Source organism: Euprymna scolopes, chromosome 7, assembly GCF_053919585.1.
Source record: "Euprymna scolopes isolate OS-2025 chromosome 7, ASM5391958v1, whole genome shotgun sequence".
Lineage (NCBI taxonomy): Eukaryota > Metazoa > Mollusca > Cephalopoda > Sepiida > Sepiolidae > Euprymna > Euprymna scolopes.
The window spans coordinates 9777960-9801787 of record NC_136488.1 but is presented as its reverse complement, the minus strand read 5'-3'; the positions used below and the strand labels follow the sequence as shown (position 1 = coordinate 9801787).

Genomic DNA, 23828 nt, shown 5'->3' with positions numbered 1-23828 from the left:
ACTAAGAAATAATTGGAATCATTAAACAAGAGCCAATATTAAAAGAAGAAAGGAAGAAATAAAGAAAATAGAAGAGAAAGCGGCGAAAGAAGGGGAGGAGATATAAACAGTAAATAGGGGATACGGAAATACATATAGAAATAGATAAAAATGATGAGAAGCATTTAGCTTCGAAATGCCATCGCCTAAAGAGGTTTCTTCTTAGTTTTCTCCTTAACTTGTCCTTATTGATCTGATGATTTAATAATTTACATATACCTCTTATTCCTCGTCTTTCATTTAATGTATATATATATATATATATATATATATATATATATATATATATATAGAGAGAGAGAGAGAGAGAGAGAGAGAGAGAGAGACAGACAGACAGACAGACAGACAGACAGACAGAGGCAGAGGCAGAGACAAATTTACATGGTCACTACACTGGACATGCTAATTTTTCGGACAAGTGGTCGAGCAAAACCACAAGTCCTCGTCAGGTGACTTAATAAAGTTTGACTTCCATTGAAGGAATCCGGTTCTTAAATTTAAGATTTTGAACCAGATTTGAGATTTAAGACCCGGATTCCTTCAGTAGAAGTCAAAGTTTATTAAGTCGCCTAACAAGAGCTCTTAGTCTTGGCCAACTGCCTGTCCGAAACATTATCATGTCCAGTGTAGCGACCGTGTAAATTTGTCTATATCAATTTCTTTTTATTGAGCCAGGTATTCAGGAGGGAAAACTTCTGAATTTAACAAGGTTATTACTGTGTTAAATTCAGAAGTTTTCCCTCCTGAATACCTTTAACTTGGTATATATATATATATATATATATATATATATATATATATATATATATATATATATATACACACACACACACATATATATATACACACACACAAGATTATTCGGCTTTCTTATTTTCTAATTAATAATACTCAATGTTCCTCAATAAAACAATCTTAAAGAATATGACGTCATAACTCTAAGAAATGTGATGTAGTTTCAGTTGCAGACAGCACATCTCCATTATAATAAGGAAATAATTAATGACCCCATGTTTCCTGAAATAACATTGCTGCAACTAACAGTGGTTGATGCTAAATGGGTTGGTATGTTGCATACATTTACGTCTACAAATACGAGCTTTTGCATAAGTATCATATTGCAAGGCCACATAATTGTTGAAAGACGAGAATGCATAATCATGGCTTACCTCACGCGCCCGGCGCTCTTATAGAATGCGGTAGGAAGAGAGAAGCAAAGATAGTAGCGAGACAAGTAGATGAATCAGACAAAGAAGGGAAGGAGGAGGTGATAAAATACTGAATTGATAAAATATTTGACTTACTTTTTTTTTAATTTATTTATTTATTTATTTATTTATTTATTATTATTATCATTATTATTATTATTATTATTATTATTATTATTACGAGCAGAAGGGGGTGACCTTGCTGGTCGTAAAATACGCTTAAACATGTTATTTTAATTTGTCCAGATGTCGTATATATTATTATCAAGTCAAAAGTAAAAAAAAAAAAAGTACTTGGGTGCCATCAGCTAGAATCAAAACCAAAAGCAAAACCGTAGCATCCAAAGCTGGTGACGTTACCACTGTGCGAACGTGAAACACATATGAACTGATTAAAAATTAAAAATTAAAAATAAACTAAGATAAATGTACAAAATGTATAAGGAATATTTTTCAATTTGGACCTATTTTTGATCCCTTAAAAACTATTTTAACCAGCTAAAGACCCATAAAATAACGGTCCATAAAAAATCCAATCATTTGAGGCTCCTAGCATCACTCTGCGACTTTTAATTTTGGCAGAGATAGAGTTTGAAAATATGGAGACAGACATATAGTCTTCTTCTTATTATTATTATTATTGTTGTTGTTGTTGTTGTTGTTGTTGTTGTTGTTGTTGTTGTTGTTGTTGTTGTTGTTGTTGTTGTTCACTTTAAACAAGATAAATCGTCATTTGGATGTAAGGGGCTGATATGAGGGACGTTCTAAAAGTATTTTTATTCTGCCCGAATAGATCAGTGGGTATTGCAAATTGCATTGTTATGATGACTGAACTTATGCATTCATGATCTTAAAGTTTCATCTCTCTGTAGCAGATATTGATGGTGTGAGACTTTAAGAAAGCACCCCCTATCATGGACGTGCGTCAGAAGTAGAGATGTGTCATTGAATTGCTCCATACAGAAAAAATTGAATTGAAAGCATTCACTAGCGCCTATTGAACGTTTATGAAGTCAATGCAGTTGATGTCAGTAGTTTTGGAGATGGGTTCGTCGATTTCAGAGTTGCGACAGAGATGTGAGTGACAAGTCTCGCTCCAGACTTTTACGACCGAGGTTTAAAAATAGACTGGCGAAAATGCAGTAAGAATGGTGTTGACTATGTAGAACAATAGATTCTGGAGCACAAAATGTTGTTCGTTTTAATGGTACCACTCTCGTCTTCGTAGCTCTTCAACATTTTAGTTTTTAAGTTAAAAAATAGAAGGCCTTACTTTTGAAACAGCCGTCGTATTTGAGATCATGTCTACAGGGATAGTATGTAGTGTGTTGAGTAGCGAGATACCTTCTCACATTACACTTGAACATCTGCATGTCAATATAGTTAGGAAAGTAGGAAACCGGAAAGGAATTCTAAACTTTAGCAGTTTGAGGGAAGAAACTATTAGAATAGAAGATTTTTCCGGTATATAGGAACCTCTACAGTGAAGGGGCGGGATTTTGTTGCTTACCAGGTTAGTTGAAGTTATTTATGTTGAGTGTTACAAGTTTGTCAGAGCACATGTTGAATTTAGGAAAGAACAGCTGATGTTTAAAGAAGTAACAGATCATGCTAGTTAATCGTCGGTGTACCCAGTCCATAAAACAAGAAATAAATGCATAAAAGAACAAAAAGCGAAGAAGTTTTCCTACTTTTCAACTGACTACAATATGGCCGTCTTCAAGTCTAACGTTAACAAGTTCTTGATGAGTTATCCCTCTTAAGTAATCCAATTTACCAAATTTCTACTATTAACGATTACTACAACATTTTCCCATTGACAAATGTACACTCATTAACCCTTATCCTTGAGTGGCCTTCGGGCCTAGATAAGTGGTAACTCCTTTGTAAAAAAAAAAAAAAGTCATGTGAGAGCATGGCCTACCATATCAGTACCTTCTACCCAACTAGAAAACTTTTTCATACCTTCCAGTATCCTATACCTCTGTAAACCAACATTCGCCCATCCATGGATTATTGTTGCCACATCTGGAGTGATGCACAAGCCATTAATCTCTCTCTCTCTCTCTCTCTCTCTCTCTCTCTCTCTCTCTCTCTCTCTCTCTCTCAGCGTGCAAAACAGAGTTTCTAACCTAGTAGATTCCACACTGTCTACCAAGCTTCAACCCCAGTGCCATCGTTTCAATGTTGAATTCCTTTGCTTGTTCTACAAGTATTCTAATAGAATGCGTTCCAATGAAATTACTGCAACCCTCGATGTAAATACCCCCAATCAACCTGACAAGCATTCAATATCCTTCCCTGTAGAGGTACCCAGATGACAGAAAACTTCCTGCTTTAATAGCTTCTTTCTTTGGACCACATACCTTTTAGTATTTCTTTCCTGCTTTCTGTTCCCTGATTGTACCAACATGCAGTAATTTAAATGTAATGTGAATAAACATCTTGCTGCACGACTCTATTAAGGATATCTACTATAAATCTGACTCCTAATCACACTAACTCATTACGTCTCAATTCCGACATGTCTTGTTTTTGGTGAAATTTAAAAATGAATAGCAGCCTATGAGCACAACTACATCGTCGGCTGTGTTCGTCCCATGGGTTGTTTTATCACCCCAATTTTGCTTAAGTGCTCATAATTTTTAGTTGCAACTTATTTCTTTTTCTTCTCCCAGTAGGGGTATAGCACACATTCTATGGCGCAGTTGTATATCAGTTTTCCTTGGAGGTAGACGTCGCTTTGTCCTTCTGTGACATCTCCTCACTCCTCCTGACTAATGTGGATATGATTTTATGATTTATATATTTTTTGTATTTTTCCAGTGGGAATGAAAATTTGTAGATATAAGTGCATATTACGTATCATTAGGATACTCTGTAATATTTAATATGGAATTAATGTTTTGGTATTTTTTTTATCATAAGTTTTTTTGTTTTTTTTTTTACATGGGGGTCACCACTTATCAAGGCCCGAAGGCCACTCAGGGATAAGGGTTATTGCGTGTACAGTAATCAATGACATAGTATTGTAGTAATCATTAGTATTGGGGGTTTTGATAGAGTGTCTTACTTAAGGGGGCGGTTTGTCAGGAGTTTGTTTATGTTGGACTTGAAGACGTCCAAGATGTAGTCAGGTGGGAAACAGAAAATGAACATTTGGTTTACTATCGGCTCCTTCGTAATTTACTTCCCTTATTTTGTCCTTTAGTCCTCACATTCCATGAGCGATCTTTCTGGCAAGGGGGAGGGGGAATTAATGTCTTCTAATATGAGAATCTATCTAACACATCGTTGGCTAGTTTTTGACTTTGAAGTAGTTTTTTCTTAGCTACTTACATAAAATGGCTTACTGCCTTGTCAGTAGCGATTTCCGAATTTTACCTTTTTCCCCAGGTTTTTCTGTGTGAGTATCTAATTATACCAAAACCATCACCTGATTATTTATGAACTAAAGAAGGCCATCACAGCTAAACTCTGTCGTATCTCAGTCCGCCTGCAACGCAAAGGTATACATTTGGAGCATATCACCAAGCGATGATCAAACAAATCCTGTTCGACATTCATGCCCGAAACTAGCTTGACAAGTAAGGCATATATTGAAGATTAGTTGTTGAAATTTAAAGAGAGTAGAAGTTAAACCTGGGGTTTATTTTCGGCAGCCTCGTAAATCTCGCTTTCCTTATTTTGTCCTTTAGTCCACACATTCCTTGGGCAATTTTTCTGACAAAGAGGAAATATCGCTTTCTAAGGTAAAAAAATCTATTCATCTAACAAGTTTTTCACCTTGAAGTGGTATTTTTAGCTCATTGCATCAAGTAGCTTCGTGCCTTGTCGCGAGCGATTTCCCCAAAAAATAAAGTATGATAGAGAAAGAAAGTGAGAACAAAAAGGTGAGTTAAACAGATTAACGGTAAAAGAGACTAACGGGTAAGAGATTGCATTGAAAGCGGTAGTTTGAGAAAACATTATAAAAAGAGAAAAAAGAGAAACGGGATAGCATCGATATCATGAAAAACAAAAAGAAATCACAACGTAAAGAGAAATAAATGACAGGAGAAAATGACCATAAGGAAAATAAATCAAGGGAGAGAGAGGGAGGTGAGCAAAGGGAGCGGGAGAGAGGGCAAAGAAAGAGTGGGAGAGAAATTAAGAAGAAAAAGAGGACAGTAACAATAAAAGACAAGGACTTGAGATAGTACGAATAGAGAAACGTAATATATAAATGAAAGGGAGAAAAGGGGGGTTGAGAAAGACAGGGGGAGGGGAAAAGAGGGAGAAGAAGAGGAGATATAAGGAAGGAACGAAAGGAGGAAGCAAGAAAGGAAGGAAAGAACCCCTTTCGTAAGTGGATCCGCGGATGAGGTATATATTAGCAACCAAACTAGGCCAGGCGTTGGTGCCTATCTCTTGGCAAATATCGACCAATATTCCTCACACAACACCTGATTAATTTAGAATCCTACTTTTCTCTGCTTGGTGTCTCTCATGCAGTCGTTTCTCTAAATCAGTGCGTGCGTGGCCGTATCCATTACCCAAACTGCTGAGTCTTGAAGACTTGTCTAATTTTGGTATCCCATACTAATGACGCCAGTGTTATCTATCTCCGCTACTTCTAACCCCAAAATGCGTAACAATGACAACCAATACATAAACAACGTGCGTCAAAATCGAGATATATATATATATATATATATATATATATATATATATATATATATATATAGAGAGAGAGAGAGAGAGAGAGAGAGAAAGAGAAAGAGAGAGAGAGACTCTGTGTGTGTGTGTGTGTGTGTGTGTGTGTGTGTGTGTGTGTGTGTGTGTGTGGTAATACTTGTATGTACATTCTATATACACGCATAGTTGGGGTCAAATAATTTCGACTTCCCTCTGGTCAAAGAAAGTCCCAAACGGCGATATCAAAAGAATTTTTTTTCAGAAGTGCTTTGGAAAGTTCCACCGTTTCATTTTTGTCACCTTAAAATGTTATCGGAAAAGTGTCATATAGAAATGTTTTTCACAGTAAACCGGATCATTTTCCTGCAAAACTAGGCGGGCCTGTTTCCCGGCGTTGCCTGTAAAAAATAAGAACACTAAGAATTATACCCCTTTAGAAGTTAATTGATCGGAACGAAATAGAACAACTATTTTCACACAAAATGGAATACTAAAATAATTGATTGAGGGATATTTACTGACTTGTTTCTTTGGACGTGTTGTGCGTTTGTGTAAGGATTGCTGTGGGGCTGTTTTTAATTTACAATTTAACAAAATAATAAAATAGCTAACATTTTCCTTTTATGTGCGTGTGTGTATGTGTGTGTGCATTGGTTAGTTATAACTAGCATTATTTTAGTGGCAGGTGCTTGACTGAGCTTCCATGTATAGTTCCCCCTGTGAAACATTCACAGTAAAACTCGTCTATCTACAACCACTGTCAGTGGTTATTCCTCTCTCTCTCTCTCTCTCTCTCTCTCTCTCTCTCTCTCTCTCTCTCTCTCTCTCTCTCTTTCTTTCTCTTTCTCTCTCTATTTTTTTACACAGTGATCACCACTTATCAAGGCCCGGAAGCCACTCAGGGATAAGGGTTATTGCAAGTACATTACGTTAGTGTGGAGATTTGATGAAGTGTTTACTTAAGATGGCGGTTCATTAGGAATTTGTTAACATTGGACTTGAAGACATCCAAGTTGTAGTCCGGTGGGAAGCAGGCAGACGACAGAGTTCCACAGGCGTGTAGTTCTAAGAAAGAAGCTTTGTTCATGGAATCCGCGTTTTGATTTAGGCACAAATATAGAGTGGGGGAAATTTTTCACAGTGGATTCAGCTAGACGGGTGTTTTTCGTGAAAGATTCGCGAGGGGAGACCAGAGATTGGAGTTCAGACGAGCACCTGCCACGGAAATAACGATAATATATATATATATATATATATATATATATATATATATATATATATATATATATATATATATATATATATTTCTACCTAAAACTAAACAAAACTTTCATGAGAAAGGTTTCTTTCCTAGAACTGCCCGTATGTGAAAAACAATATCACAGAACTGCTTCCTAGCTAACTATAACATAGTCGTATTTAAGTCCAATATAAATAAATTCTTGTCATACCCAATCACCAACATCATTACAGTGTTGTCTCACCGTCCACCTGACAAACTCATTATTGAGTGGCCTTCGGACATTTATAAGTGGTGACCACTTAGTAAAAAAAATATTATATTCGAATAGGAGCAAGAATATTGAAATAACCTTTCAGCACAAACTGTAAGAATCTCAACGAAATAAAACGAAGCTGAACGACGTCTTCCATTCGGTTTTATAATAAAACAACATTCAATCTTTTCAACGCATTCTATGAGTAAAATGCAACTTGTGTTTAATCAATCGTATACTTTTCTAGCTTTAAATAATTACAAGAAGTTGATATGGCGTAATTCTCTTTTTGGAGATAAACAAGAATAATTTATTATTATTATTATTATTATTATTATTATTATTATTATTATTGGCTCATATGGAGCTTTCACACAAGTCATCAAAGATCTGATCGAAAAACCTGTGGTGTTCCCTGGAAGCTGAGTAACAACAAGTCTCCCCAGACGTCCAACACTTTCCACCTCCTTCAATAGCATTTGCAAATAAATTTGCGTTATCGCAACAGCCTCTCGCCATTGGTTTCTCGCTGGCAGCGGCCATTGGTCTATACTGGAATTTGAGTGGCACTAAGCCTCCCCACGGTCCCAGTTCTTTTCGCGCTTGTCCAGCGGAGGTCTGGTCAGTACTCTCTCCTCGGTCTTTCCATCTTCTTTGACTCTTCTCGGCTATTTGGTATCACACTTTGGGGGGGGGATGATAGGACAATTGGAGGGGATGAGTGATGAGGATGAAGATCTTGTTGATATACAGCTTCAGTGTTCTTCATTCTCTGTAACGCTTCTTCATGTTTTGCCTCTGCAGCAGTTTGTCTGGCTCACGCATGTGGTTTATGTGTATTATTCTCCGCATTCAAGGGTTTTTCTTAATATTTCAGCCATTTTCATTATCATTAGTCGTTGTATCTTTGCAGCCATTCCTCTGATTCCAATTCCCCCATTCTGTTTTACAAAGTTTTTCGGAATTGTCCCTAGTGCTCCTACTATTATCGGTACTATTTTGATTTTCTTCATCATCCAAATCCCTTTTAACTCTCTGGCTAGCTCTGTGCATTTGCTCTATTTCTCTTTTTCTTTCATACTCACCCTGTGGTCAGCTGGGACAGCAAAATCTATGATTTCCTAGGATTTTTCTTTCATGTTAATTATTACATCTGGTTTTCTTGCTTGGATGGGTTTGTCCGTCTGTATGTCCATGTCCCATAGGATTTTGTGGTTCTCGTTTTCAAGTACTGTTGTGGGCTTATGCTTGTACCATTTGTCTGTATGTTCAAAATCCAGCTGTTTGCATAATTCCCAGTGTACTGCCCTCCCCACTTGGCCATGCCTGTTTTTGTATTCTTTTTGGGCCAGTTTGCTGCATTCACTTACTATATGGTTTATCGTTTCGTCTCTTTGTCCACAGAGTCTGCATTTGCTATTTTCTTGTGTTTTATCGATCTTTGCTTTGATATGGTTGGCTCTTATCGAGTTATTATTATTATTATTATTATTATTATTATTATTATTATTATTATTATTATTATTATTATTATTATTATTTTAAAAACATTCATTTAAATAAAAGAGAATTAATATTTGAATGTTTTTTTATCTGAATTTTCAACAATTATGAAAATGTAATATCTATTGGATCTCAGCGAGGTATTACCTCCTTGTTTTGAAGTGAGTGGATTTATTTGTTGCAGGTGGCACCTCCGTTAGCGAGAGAATATTTAATAATAGGTATTGTTTTATCGATTTAGGACTTCATACAACACCTTTTTTTTTATAAGATCAAATCCTATATTTTTAGAAATTATACACACGGTATTTTGTGAGAATTGAACTCGGTCTGTTGACTCTCCAGTTTGATATCCATAAAGCTATTTTTACGTTCTTATCTAAACCAACACTGACAATGGAAAATATGCGCCAAATACCACGCATATACGTTAGTTTAATTCACAACTTATGTGTTAAGCATATTTATGGAGCATTGTTGCTACATCTAGGCTGTTGCGTCTTCCACTAGTCTCTCGCTCCTAGACAGGGTTCAAAAAAGAGTTGCCAACCTAATAGGAACTGAACTATCAACTAAACTCTAACCTCTGTCCCATTGCTGAAACGTTGCATCCTTGTGCCTGTTTTACAAGTATTTCAATCGCAAGTGCTCTGACGAACTCAGAGAACTAATACCCCTTCGGCGACAATACTCTCGACAAACATAACAAGCAGCAAAATATATATGTAAAGAATACATACACCCCACGCAACCAACCCCCCCCCACGAGAATACAACAAGGGTAGATGACGATGTTAGGTTTTTGCGATTCTTGCAGGGAGATGTCGAGGTCCTCCTACATGCAGTGCCTGATATTTCGAAATGGTAACACTCTTTCACCAGACTCAGCATTGCTTAACTTCGGTGATCTAATAAGAACTGGTGTGTGAACGTGATTAGGTTGTATTTTGACTCTGGTTATGATTATGTCGGTGTGTGAACCTGGTGTGCCTGTTCTGCAACAATAAGCATGACGACATTCTTGTCTCTAGATGAGCAAAGTGGGAGACAGAAAATAGCAATGCAGAGAACGAAAGACACGGGTGCAATATGGTGTAGCATAAACAAAAAGATAACGCGATCAACATTCTTGTTCAGATTATTTTATGAACGTATCTGTAATTTCATTTTTAATGAGATCAGCCATATGAAATAGTTGGTAAAGTAAACAGTTTCTTTACATAGATGTGCATTACATCTGTTTAGGTATATAAACCGCCGTTTGTTGAAGGTGATGACCGCGTGCACCTGTTGAATGCTGATTATGCTTGCAAACTCAACCAGCAGGAGGATAAGAGAAAACACCTACGTCTGCTTTGCGGTAGACGATTCTTTTGGTCTCGTTGCTTTGGGAAAAGTATTTGCCGGGAAAAGAATGAGAGCTTTTATTACTAGTTTGGAAGATTTGTATCTAATTAAGTTAAATAGATATAAAAAGGTGGTGATAAACAGGTTATTATATCTATCTATCTATCTATCTATCTATCTAATATATATATATATATATATATATATATATATATATATATATATAGAGAGAGAGAGAGAGAGAGAGAGAGAGAGAGAGAGAGAGGAGATAGATAGATAGATAGATAGATAGATAGATAGATAGATAGATATATGAACACTTAAGGGATGAAATTCATGCGTATATGATAGGAGATAACTCTCTTAGGCTCTGGAGAGCCAATAATTATGGCTAAAAGAAATAACAAAACATTACGACATATATAATTTCCACCGTCTGTTCTCTCTCTCAGCTGTCGAAAAACTGAAACCCACCTTGTGCTTCCAACTCGTCCTTTTCATAGTAGATCTTTTCTTTCTCTTTCCTTCCCCCATAATGGAAAAAGTACTAAGCAAATTTCAGTTCTAAGGAACAATCTTCTGGAGGTATATATATATATATATATATATATATATATATATATATATATATATATATATATATATATATATATATATACCGACACGAATCTCCCGACCGGCAGTAATCGTGTCACTCTGTACTGATGATTCTCGAAAGGACGAAACACTGGTGTCTGTAGGTATTTAAAAATTATTAAAGAAATAATTATATATATATACCATCCCTCTTGACCATCCCTCTTGAAGAAGCCCGCATAAATCGGGCGAAACGTTGAGTATTCAGGTCCTTCCACCTCCATCCTCCATTTTATTTCATATCATCGGATTTAATCCAGCTCAACAATCATATATATATATATATATATATATATATATATATATATATATATATATATATATATTATGTGTGTGCAATACGTATTGAAAATATATATGTTTTATTTTTTTATTACCATTTTATCTGTTTGGTTATATATGTTTCGGATGTTTACGATCCAACAGCCTCGTCAGACCTTACAGAAATGGTTGTTAGTATTTGGAAGAAGTGTTTTAGAAGAAATACGAGAAAAAAAAGGGGTAGGAGATGATAAGGTACTATAATAAGATAATACCCCCCTTTTTTTCTCGTATTTCTTCTAAAACACTTCTTCCAAATACTAACAACCATTTCTGTAAGGTCTGACAAGGCTGTTGGATCGTAAACATGGTCCAACATCCGAAACATATGTAACCAAACAGATAAAACGGTAATAAAAAATAAAACACATATTTGCTCTGCAATAGTATTGAGCACTCCCTTCAGGTTTTTACTAATTACCAGTTTTACCAATATATATATATATATATATATATATATATATATATATATATATATATATATATATATATATATCAAGTATTATATATATATATATATATATATATATATATATATACCAAGTATTATATATATATATATATATATCAACACAAAAAATACTTTGTTGCCCCATTCTCTCTCTATATATATATATAATACTTGGTATATATATATATATATCTATATATATAATACTTGGTATATATATATATATATATATATATATATATATATATATATATATATATATATATAGAGAGAGAGAGAGAGAGAGAGAGAGAGAGAGAGAGAAAGAGAGAGAGAGAGAGATAGATAGATATAAGGTAAATAAAATTATAAGATTTACCTACGCTCCAAGAATTTAACATAAACAACAAATTTATGTACGATCGTTTCTGAAACTATTACTTTTATTGATATCGAATCTTACCACAATCAAAGCAAAGAAAATTGGCACCAAGTTAAAGTTAAAGAATAGCATAACGAACAGCGTGGGGCAACAAAGTATTTTTTGTGTTGATATATATATATATATATATATATATATATATATAATACTTGGTATATATATATATATATATATATATATATATATATATATATATATATATATATATATATATATAACAAAGTATTTTTTGTGTTGATAGATGTGTATGTGTTTGAAGTTAAGCTTTTGTGAAATACAAAAACAATTAGATACATAATAATGAGACTTCCTGCCTTTATACATCGCATGGTTGGACATCTTCATATATTGTTTTCTTGTTTGGGATTGATAATTTTCAGATGAACCTCTTCGTCTTCAGTTAGAATTCAACCTGTATGTTCCAAACGCGTTAGTCTGTTAGTCTTTCTCTACTGTATTGTTATTTCATGGTAGGTTTTCGACTGAGCTCCAATCCTTGGTGTCTCTTCTGTAGAATATTCACAGCAACAACTCGCATAGCAACAATCATACCAAACCCCCCTCTCTCTCTCTCTCTCTCTCTCTCTCTCTCTCTCTCTCTCTCTCTCTCTCTCTCTCTCTCTCTCTCTGTACTAAAAACCAAAAAGAACTTTCTTAAACTTAGAATATCACATCTGTAGAGCAAGATACCACGAGTTTGCTTTCCACAAGACAACCGTGTGGTCGTCTTCAAATCTAAAGTAAACAAATTACAGAAATGCAGCGTTAACGTGCTGTTTTCTTTTTAAGAAAATGCCACCATGCTAGCAGTTTGTTGAAACTTAATCTAAAGGAGATAGGAGTACTGCTGCCATATCTGGGCAGGAGCTGCTAAAAACAGCCTATCCTGCCTTGACAGAGTACAAAATAGACTTCGTGGCTTAGTGGGGGATACCCTTTTCTCTTCCTTGCAACCTCTCTCCCGCAGAAGAGACGTTGCGAGCCTATCTTTGTTTTATCGTTAATGGCAGATGCTCGTCTGAGCTCCAATCTCTAGTCCGCCCTCGCAAATCTTTTACAAAAAAACACCCGTCTAGCTGAAACCACTGTCAAAAATTTTCCCCACTCTTTATCTATGCCTAAATCAAAACGTAGATTCCATGAACAAAGCTTCTTTCTTAGAACTGCACGCCTGTAGAAATCTGTTCCCACCTACTACAACCTGGATGTCTTCAAGTCCAACGTAAACAAATTTCTGATGAACCGCCCCCTTAAGTAGACATTTTTATTAAATCTCCACACTAACGTACTGTACATGCAATAACCCTTATCCCTGAGTGGCTTCCGGGCCTTGATAAGTGGTGATCACCTTGTAAAAAAAAAAAAGAATCTGAAATAAAGTGAATCAAAAGTGAAAATCCAGTAGAATCGTAGGCAAAATAATCCTGAAGGAAGTTTTTAATCTCTGTAATTGATCTGAAGAGATGTAGATGTAATCTAGTTATGAGTTCTTGATTAAAGAGATCCTCACGAAAATATTGTGTTTTGGTGTTCTATCTTCATAAAATGCATGTTCATACATCTCAAAATGTTTTTTAAAAGTTGCAGTAATAGTCCAGTAAAATAGTGCACAAAGATGTTGAGGTGTAAAATAGAGAAGTATTTCAAATTCTGAGTGACACCTATATATAAAATTAGGTAATGTTTTTATCTAGAGTAAAAATCTAGAGAATCTTTACTGTGTTTATATAATAGTGCCTAAATAATAAATACAGTTATTCAACAAATATATCATGGCTACACATACAGAACATGTTTTAGTCATTGCTTGAATAAACGACATCCTCAGGTCAAAAAATTCGTTCTTTACGTTTCATATTGTAGAATATATAAATGAAGACTTTGTTCAATAATATGAAGGCATGTAATCATCTATCCACATAAAAGTCACGCAAATTAAGACAAAGGTTGCTACTCGGAAGCAGTACTTCATGTAACATGAGTTATGACAATATAAAGAAAATCAAGAAGGAGTTATCTCCCTTTATCTGTATGGTCTTAAAACAAGACCAGCTTCATTTTCATGTATTAAAATAGAAATGTCGACCGACAATACTTTAATTGAACTGTTGAACTTGGATCAAGTAGGATTGTTTTGTCAGTTATTTTGGCTGCATATTTACTAAAACGTTACTTTTACAATCTTTTTGATTTTAAAATTAATTCAAAGTATGTTTTGTATTTATGATTAAAATGGTCATTTTTTTATTTTTAATTTTATTTTATTTTATTTTTATTTATGTATTTAATTTATTCATTTCCAGGGATTGGCTGCTAAAGTCGAATAGCAGCAGGAAGCATCAAAGTTGCAAGAAAGCGTAGAAGTTGGTGAATAATTATCCCAGCAACAAAAAGAGGAAACAAAGTCCAACCATGAGTCGAATTACTCTCACGTCTGTGCGTTACGACAAAGCCATGTGAGTCCATCAACATTTTTCATATTTTCCCTATTTTTCTATATTTTTTCTTTATTTGTCTTTATTTTTAATTATGTTTTTTATTTTTTATTTACTTTTTCTTCATTTTTCTTTATTTTTTATTTTTATTTTTGTATTATTTCTTTTTCTTTTTTCTTTATGTTTTCTTTATTCTTTTTCTTTATTTTATCTTTTTCCTTTTTTGCATTTTTTTCTTTATTTTTTATTTTTCTTTATTTCTCTTTATTTTTTTATTTTTTGTTTTTTCTTTATTTATATTTTTATTTTTTATTTATTATTCTTTATTTTCTCTTTATTTTTTTTCTTTATTTTTCATTTTTTTCTTTCTTTTTTCTTTTTTCTTTCTTTTTTTCTTTCATTTTTTCTTTCATTTTTTCTTTATTTTTTTCTTTATTTTTTCTTTCTTTTTTCTTTCTTTTTTCTTTTTTCTTTCTTTTTTTTCTTTCTTTTTTTTTCTTTATTTTTAGTAATGAAACCCGTTGTTGTCTGGGAACAATACCTGCAAACCTAAAAATATACAACATTTTACGACATATTTTTAAACCAAACTTTTGCATTATAAAGTTTAAATATTTGGATTGTTTGGACTACATCTTGAGTGTTATTATTACAAGGTTTCGATCAATGTAACCTTCGACCTTCTCCGGGTGTATCTTGACAATAATTGTTATTGATGAATGGTGGAAAGAATGTTCTTGTTCTTTTTTCCAGTGAAAACCACAGTCGTTAAAATTCAAAATGTGTGATGCAAAATAGATAAAAGTGAATGAGTTTTTCGTCATATTTTCATATTAATTCGAGTTCATACCAATTTGATATATTGTTTTGGAATTTTTTGGATGAGGATTGATAATATCTATGTAGCGGAATTGGACAATAACATTAGAGAAATGGATTACGTGGTGAAAGTAATGAAGTAAGTGACTTTCATAAACGGGTGCGTCTCTCTCTGTTCTGTCGGGTGATAAAATGAGGAAAGGAAAGAGGAAGAAAAGGTCTTCGTTTGTAAAAGGCTCGGGAATATATATATGACATTAATTTGCATAAGAGTACAGAAACTGTTATGAAAAGGATGAGTTGAAAGCACGACGAAGTTAGTTTCTCAACAGCTGAGAGAGAGAACGGACGGTGGAAATTACAGTTGAATTTAGTTGTGGAAAAGCAGGAGTTTGAACAAATATTTTTCTTCATTTAATTTCCTTTTTCTTTCTTTCTTTCTTTTCATTCCCAACGTTTCGGTCGATGTAAACTCTGGCATTCTTCAGGTGTATTTTATCAAACTAAGAAATCTTTGTGCCAGATCTAAGAATCTGCACAGAATTTTAAACAGAACCCTTTATTTAATCCACAAAAATAGAAGTCCATAAAAGTCTTAAGTAATTCACAATTATATTCTTAGTATCGCCCACACTGAGGGTTGAACCTTCAACCTCCAGAAGATTGTTCCTTAGAACTGAAATTTGCTTAGTACTTTTTCCATTATGAGGGAAGGAAAGAGAAAGAAAAGATCTACAATGAAAAGGACGAGTTGGAAACACAAGGTGGGTTTCAGTTTTTCGACAGCTGAGAGAGAGAGAGAATAGACGGTGGAAATTACAGTTGAATTTAATCATAGAAAAGCAGGAGTTTGAACAAATATTTTTCTTCATTTATTTTTTTTTTTTTTTTTTCATTCAGTGTTTTATTTGGATTGTTCGGACTATTGTTCTCATCTTTAAGAAGTTCAGAGATGCCTAATTGAGTAGTAACGGTTCTCTACTTGCAGAACAATATGCAAATAAGGCTACTGAATGCGTCAAAAGAGCAATTGAAGCACATGTTTCCATATGGAAGTTTTATAGCAAACCTCACTGTGATTATACCATCGATGATGTGAAATAGGGATTGATGTAAATAGTTAATTGTCTAAAAAAAATTGTAAAATTTAAAGGTTATTTAATTTTTCTGTGGTTGATTTATTAAAAAATTGTAAAATTTATCCCCATCATTTTTTAATGACACGAGTAGTACACTAGTATATATATAAAAATAAATAATTATAAAGTCTGCCGATATTCTATATTAGACTTCTGTTTGTTTGTCTGTTGATTCCACTTTTTTTCAGAAACTACTGGGCCAATCTTGTTGGAATTTTGTATGGATCTTTGTTATGATACGGTGCAGCGAACTAAGTATTATGATATCCATTTGATGCATAGTTAGGAATTAATAAAGATTAATAGGCATTAGTCACTACAATACCACATTTACTTTAGAAGTTTTCTCGGAAACTACTGATCGATCTGACTGAAATATTGTCTGAAGCTTTGTTATGATAAAGTGCAGCAAACTAAGTATTATGGTATTCATTCAATGCACAGAGATTAATATATATTAATAAGCATTAGTTACCTCAATACCACATTTACTCTAGAAGTTTGGCATAAAGCACTCATTTTTTTTCTTTATTTTTCTTTTCAACAGACTATAACTTTTGCCTATTTTTAAGGGGCTAAAATGTTTAGTACTTTGATAATACTTTTATAAATATTTCAATACTTCTTTAATATGTCTTTTTTAATTTATTCTTTGTCTGATATTTTTCTCTCAGCACACAGGACTCCCTCGACAAATGTCGAAATAAACGGAGCCAACTGCGAGATGAGATCGACTATCTTCAAAAAGATCTTTATGCCTACAAGAGGCGGCTGGAACGTGCCTACAGACCCCGTATTGTGATGGCCAGCCGTAAAGAACCTTCCGTAAAAGATATTGGCACATTCAAGCTCTACCCAAGAGGCGTCACCAATCCACCGACGTGGACATACGGCGAGGATAGGATTTGGGAAGTATGTAAAACTAATTAGTTGTTTCTATTCATTAAAAGATTCACAAAAGAAAAAAGATCCACAACGTTAACAGTATACATTGGATAAATGTCTTAAATAAAGGAGAAAGTGTATGTTTTGACCGGAAGTTTGTTGATTTATATCTGTCAGTACTAAAAGTTAAAAACCTTTTTTTTTTACTGCCGTCAAATGTTTTTTCTGATGTGTTTATTTGCTTGCATTGGGAGTCGATTTTACTTACTTCAGAATCTCTTGTCTGGAAGGGGAGAGCGATGTCAATACAAATCGTTAAGTAGTGCTCTGGAGGTCTTGCTTTTACTTTTTACTCTTTTAAATTGTTGTCACCAAAAATATCTACAGCCACTTTTAACAGTAACAATAGCTTAAAACTAACGTTATTACACAGATGCATTTAATCTGGCTTAATCATTCGTATTATTTCAATTATTCAGACCACTGTTCTCATTTTCAGTGTTATTTTCACAACGTTTCAGTCGATGTAACTTCCAACCTTCTTCAAGTGTATCTTGTCAAACTCTGGAATCTTTTTGCCGAATTGGGAAATCTGCATGCAATTTTAAATGGAGCTCATTATTAACCGACAGGGGTAGCTTGCTCTTGTTTCCTCAGTCTCATGACCTGATAACAGTTCTAAGTAATTCGCAATTGTGGTCTTAATATCACACGCACTGAGATTTAAAACTTCAACCTCCAGAAGAGTGTCACTCACAAATGAATTTTATCAAGATACACCTGAAAAAGGTCGAAGGTTACATCGACCAAAACGTTGTGTGAATAACACTCAAGATAAGAACAGAAGTCTGCTGAATAATCCAAATAATACGACTTATTAATCCTCATCTCAAAAATTCAGAAAAATTATAAAACAAATTCTGTGAAATTTGAAAACATATTCTTTATGAAATATATTAATTAATCGGGGAAAATTCCATTAAAATTGGGCAATTCTCTGATGTGGGAGTGATTCAAAAATGTTAACACATCAACATGTTTACAATGAAAAAAATAGGCGTGCGGTGCATCATATATCAGGTTGACCTTCTTTTGGCGCAACTCTGACTTCAGGAAGTATTGTGCAGCTTCGGCAGCATCTAATTACTAAACTGAACATTGCCAGCTGTCATAAAGAACTCATTTTCATCGCAAGTAACAACCCGGTCAAGAAACATGTGTTCTTGTTTTGTAACCCGGTTGCAGGTTGCAACCCGGTCAAGAAACATGTGTTTTTGTTTTGTAACCCGGTTGCAAGTTGCAACCTGGTCAAAAAACATGTGTTTTTGTTTGTAACCCGGTTGCAAGTCACAACCCAGTCAAGAAACATGTGTTCTTGTTTTGTAACCCGGTTGCAAGTTGCAACCCGGTCAAGAAACATATGTTTTTGTTTTGTAACCCAGTTGTAAGTCACAACCCGGTCAAGAAACATGGGTTCTTGTTTTGTAACCCAGTTGCAAGTTGCAACCCGGTCAAGAAACATGTGTTCTTATTTTGTAACCCGGTTGCAAATTGCAACCGGGTCAAGAAACATGTGTTCTTGTTTTGTAACCCGGTTGCAAGTTGCAACCCGGTCAAGAAACATGTGTTCTTGTTTTGTAACCCGGTTGCAAGTTGCAACCCGGTCAAGAAACATATGTTTTTGTTTTGTAACCCAGTTGTAAGTCACAACCCGGTCAAGAAACATGTGTTCTTGTTTTGTAACCCGGTTGCAAGTTGCAACCCGGTCAAGAAACATGTGTTCTTGTATTGTAACATGGTTGCAAGTTGCAACCCGGTCAAGAAACATGGGTTCTTGTTTTGTAACCCGGTTGCAAGTTGCAACCTGGTCAAGAAACATGTGTTCTTGTATTGTAACATGGTTGCAAGTTGCAACCCGGTCAAGAAACATGTGTTCTTGTTTTGTAACCCGGTTGCAAGTCGCAACCCGGTCAAGAAACATGTGTTCTTGTATTGTAACATGGTTGCAAGTTGCAACCCGATCAAGAAACATGTGTTCTTATTTTTGTAACCCGGTTGCATTAGCTCACACTACTGCATTTATATTTACTTTCTATCGCCCCCACAACAGCGGAATTACTATCTTTAAAAGCATATCTGGGAAAATTGACCAAGTCCTTCAGCTAACATTCACGTTTGTGGAGACTTCAATGTTCACAATGTGGAATGGTTGACCCACTCAAACAAGAGCGATGATGAGGGAAGGTTCTGTCAAGATTTCTCCATTGCTTATGACCTCACTCAGATTGTTCACGAACCCACCTGTGTGCCCGAAAATGACGGCCAGTATGCGAGTCTCCTAGACCTTTTTCTCACAACTTGCCCTGAACTATGTTCAGTTTCCATTCTGTCTCCTCTTGGATCTTCCGACCATTTAAGATAAAAATGAAATGTAATAAGTCCTCAGACGTACATCTCCATCATACAGTATATCAATATACTGTGGCTGACTGGGAAAGCTTCCGTACATTTATATCGGATCTACCTTTGCATTCCAGGTTTAAAAAGGATGTGTCCTCTATAGTATCAGACCTGACGGAATGGTTAATTGTAGGTATAGACCGTTTCATACCCTCGAAAAAGTTCCAGCCAAAACCTAACAGCCAGCCATGGTTCTCTCTAGAATGTGCTGCTGCCTTTGCGCACAGAAATCACTTTTTCCACTGCTTCCAACAAAATAGATGTATGGAAACTAAAGACGCTTTCAGGACTGCCAGCAACCATTGTAAGAAAGTAATAAAGAACACAAGAAAGTTGTATGCTCAGTCCGTCAAGTCCAAAGTAGCTGAGCAGCAGCTTGGTTCTCATCAGTTTTGGCAAATAGAATCCTGAACAGAAGTGTGTGCTCTATCCCAATTATCATCAATAGACCTGTGGTAATCTTGTCAGCATTAGACAAAGCCAAACTCTTTGCCAAGAACTTTGCAGGAAATTCTACCCTTTGCGACCAAGGCCGTCAACCCTCAATATTTCCTCCTGTATCAGAAAACATGCTATGTGATACAAATATCTGTACGTGATGTTACCAAGCTAATCAAAAACCTTGATTCCAGAAAAGCAACCGGCCATGACAGTATTTCAATTATAGTACTCAAAAAACTTCAACCAGAACTAGCGCCCAGATTTACAAAACTGTTTAAACGTTGTCTTAAGGAGAATTGCTTCCCATCACCCTGAAAAATCTCATCAGTATGCCCTGTATTTAAGAATTCAGGTTATCGTTCATCCCCCTCTCAGTACAGGCCAATAAGTCTCCTATGCGTCATGAGTAAGTTGCTGGAATCTGCGTTAAATAGAGAAGTAATCAACCATCTCAGCAAAAATAACCTTCTTAATGACACACAATATGGTTTCCATTCTGCTAGATCTACAGCAGATGTGCTTACAGTTATATCACATAGGATTAGCGAATCTCTCGAGAGAGGTAACCTTTCTAGGGCAATTACTCTTGACATATCAAAAGCCTTTGATAGGGTATGGCATAAAGGTTTACTTCACAAGATCTTTAGCTATGGTATAGCTGGAAATGTCTTCTCAATTATTAAATCATTTCTCTCTGATAGGTTCATAAGAGTAGTAGTTGATGGGCAAAAGTCAGAAGCTCACAGTATTAATGCTGGAGTCCCTCAGGGGTCCATCTTGGGCCCAACTCTTTTTCTGAGCTACATTAATGATCTTCCAAATCACATCCTTACATCATTCGTAGATATTTTTGCTGATGACACTACCATCTATGGTAGCACATCTAAGACAGTAAACGACCAAGTTCTCTCTGATTCTCTCTCCTCTGATCTTGATCGTTTTGTACAATGGGGAAATGAGTGGCTGGTTACTTTTAATGCATCTAAAACCAAGCTTCTATCTTTACATCATCAACATTCTGATCCCCATCTGGCATCAATTAAAATGAATGGTTCTCATCTTGGAGAGGGCTCAAGTTTTGACAAGCTTCTAGGCTTGACCTTTACTCCTGATCTTAAATGAAACACGTACATCAAATCTGTTGCCAAGGCCACTGGAAAAATGGTCGGATCCTTCTATCGATCCAGTAGATATCTCACTGTTGATGCAATGATCTATCTATATAAGAGCCAGGTACGTCCAAGGATTGAATACTGTTGCCACATCTGGGCAGGAGCTGCTAGAAAAGACTTGTCCTGCCTTGATAGAGTTCAAAATAGCCTTCGTAGCCTCGTAGGAGATGTCCTTTTCTCTTCGCTGCAACCTCTATCTCACAGAAGAGATGTTGCGAGTTTGTCTCTGCTTTATCGTTAGTTTCATGGAAAGTGTTCACCTGAGCTTCAATGTATGGTCCCCCCCTCGCCAAACTTTCACAAGAAACACTCAGCTAGCTGAAAACACTATCAATAATTCCCCCACTTTTTATCAGTGCCTAAATCTAAACGTAGATTCCATGAACAAAGCTTCTTTTTTAGAACTACACGCCTGTGGAATTGTCTTCCGTTTTCCTGCTTTCCAGCTGATTTCAATATGGTTGTCTTCAAGTCCAACGTAAACAAGTTCTTGATGAGCCATTCCACTTGTTAACAAATTTACTGAACTTCCATTACAAACGATTACTTTATTGTCCAACTGACTACTGTACACTCTTAACCCTTATCCTTGAGTGGTCTGTGGGCCTTGATAAGTAGTCATGCCTATGTAAAAAAAAAAAAAAAAATTCCAATCTCTCTCAAGTGGTTGGAAATTGTTGTATACATTACGTCTAATTCAGAAGCAAGTTCTCAAACAATTGTGCATGGATTGGTTTCGACTAAGGGATTGATTGTTGTCAGCATCCGATGGCCAACTATTATACTCATCATCTTCATGACTCAGATCACCACCACAAAATTTCTTAAACCAATATAGTGCTGTGCATTCAGTAGTGGTTCGAATTAAAATAAGAAAATTATGCAAATTTGCTATTTGTCTATCTTGTATTAAACATTCTGAAAAGAAAGCATAGTTGTTTTAAAACGATTGTAATTTAAACGATTAAATAGAGCGAAAAACGCTCTTTAAAATAAAGATATCAAAACGAAACCTTATTTTAAAATACATCATTTAAAATCAAAATAAAAAAATCCACAAGAACTTTCTTCTCAATCTAATAGATTGGGGTGAGGACAAGGGCTCCTAGCGTCATCACTGATTGATATTTGTTTGTTAGCAGGATTATACAAAAAACAGTTTTTATTAAAAAATGGCAAACATATTATCAAATATATTATCAAATATATTATCAATATATTTGACAATATATTATCAAAATATTTTGCAATATATTATCAATATATTCGACAATATATTATCAAATATTATATATTTGACGATATATTATCAAATGTTATATATTTGAAAATATATTATTAAATATTATATAAAAATGGTTCATGAAAAGAATTTTGGAAAAATCGACATAAAAATGTGCATCTAGAATCTTTTTTCTGGGATTAAACATCAAATTCTTTTTTACTTTTAAGTCCAGATCAAAGTCTAGTATATGTTCTTGAAAATTAACAGCATCTGTCCATTATACCAAAGGAAGGGAGACCGAACAAAATTTAATGTGTGTGATGGCCTGTTTACGTTTGCTGATATAATTTTTTTTATAAGGAGAGCTCTGTTCTGGTTGCTGCAACTTAAAATCAACTTTCTATGAAACCTACCCTCATGGGGAGAAATATAATAATCGACTTTCTATGAAACCTACTCTTATAGGAGGCATGCAATAATCAACTTTTGATATGTACCCTCAGGGGGAGACATGTGATAATCTACTTTCTATAAGACCTATCCCTATGGAGAGGCATGTGATACATGTGTTTATAGAATAATTGAAGTGTTAATAAAAAATAAATGAATTCACCATAGTCGAGGGCGATCCAAAGGCTCCTTTTTTATTGGCTATTACACAAGGATGTACAGGAAAGCTGTTCTCTGGATTGATGTTCTTCCCCTTGGTCCTCATCTTATATTGCTCAGCATTTAGCAATGGGTCATCAAGTGCAATATGTTTTTAGCCTTTTTTATAACTTGATCAAAGATTGAACCTTGATTTCCCGGATGATTAGTGAACATTTGAATCATTATGCCAAATGGACTAGTTAATATTTCCACTTCACTATTAATACTAAAAATAATCAGCATTTATGAGTTCAAAACTATTGCACAAAATTGCACCAAATTTGGCATGAAACACATTTTGTATAACAGGTTGATTGGTCAAAATTATAATATCACTTTTGCCTACTAATACTACTAAAACAAGCTGGACTATAACCGCTCCCGCCCCCACCAAAAAAAAAGGATTGATACTGTGTGTCAGCGTGGAGCAACCATGACTAGCATGCTTTAGCAGCAAAGAAACAGTGGCTGCATGCGGGAGCAAGCCTGGAATTGTCTGATT

The 23828-nt window shown here is 34.9% G+C and overlaps 1 protein-coding gene across 1 annotated transcript in view; it reads left to right on the top strand.

Annotated features, from left to right (window-relative positions):
- The window catches only part of LOC145279603 (uncharacterized), a 61511-nt gene that overhangs the window by 31028 nt on the left and 6655 nt on the right, over nt 1-23828 (top strand). The window contains exons 2-3 of the mRNA XM_080130771.1: nt 14403-14555; nt 17167-17404. Of these exons, the coding sequence (XP_079986897.1) occupies nt 14512-14555; nt 17167-17404 (282 nt within the window). The 5' untranslated portion in view covers nt 14403-14511. The remainder of the gene's footprint in view (nt 1-14402; nt 14556-17166; nt 17405-23828) is intronic.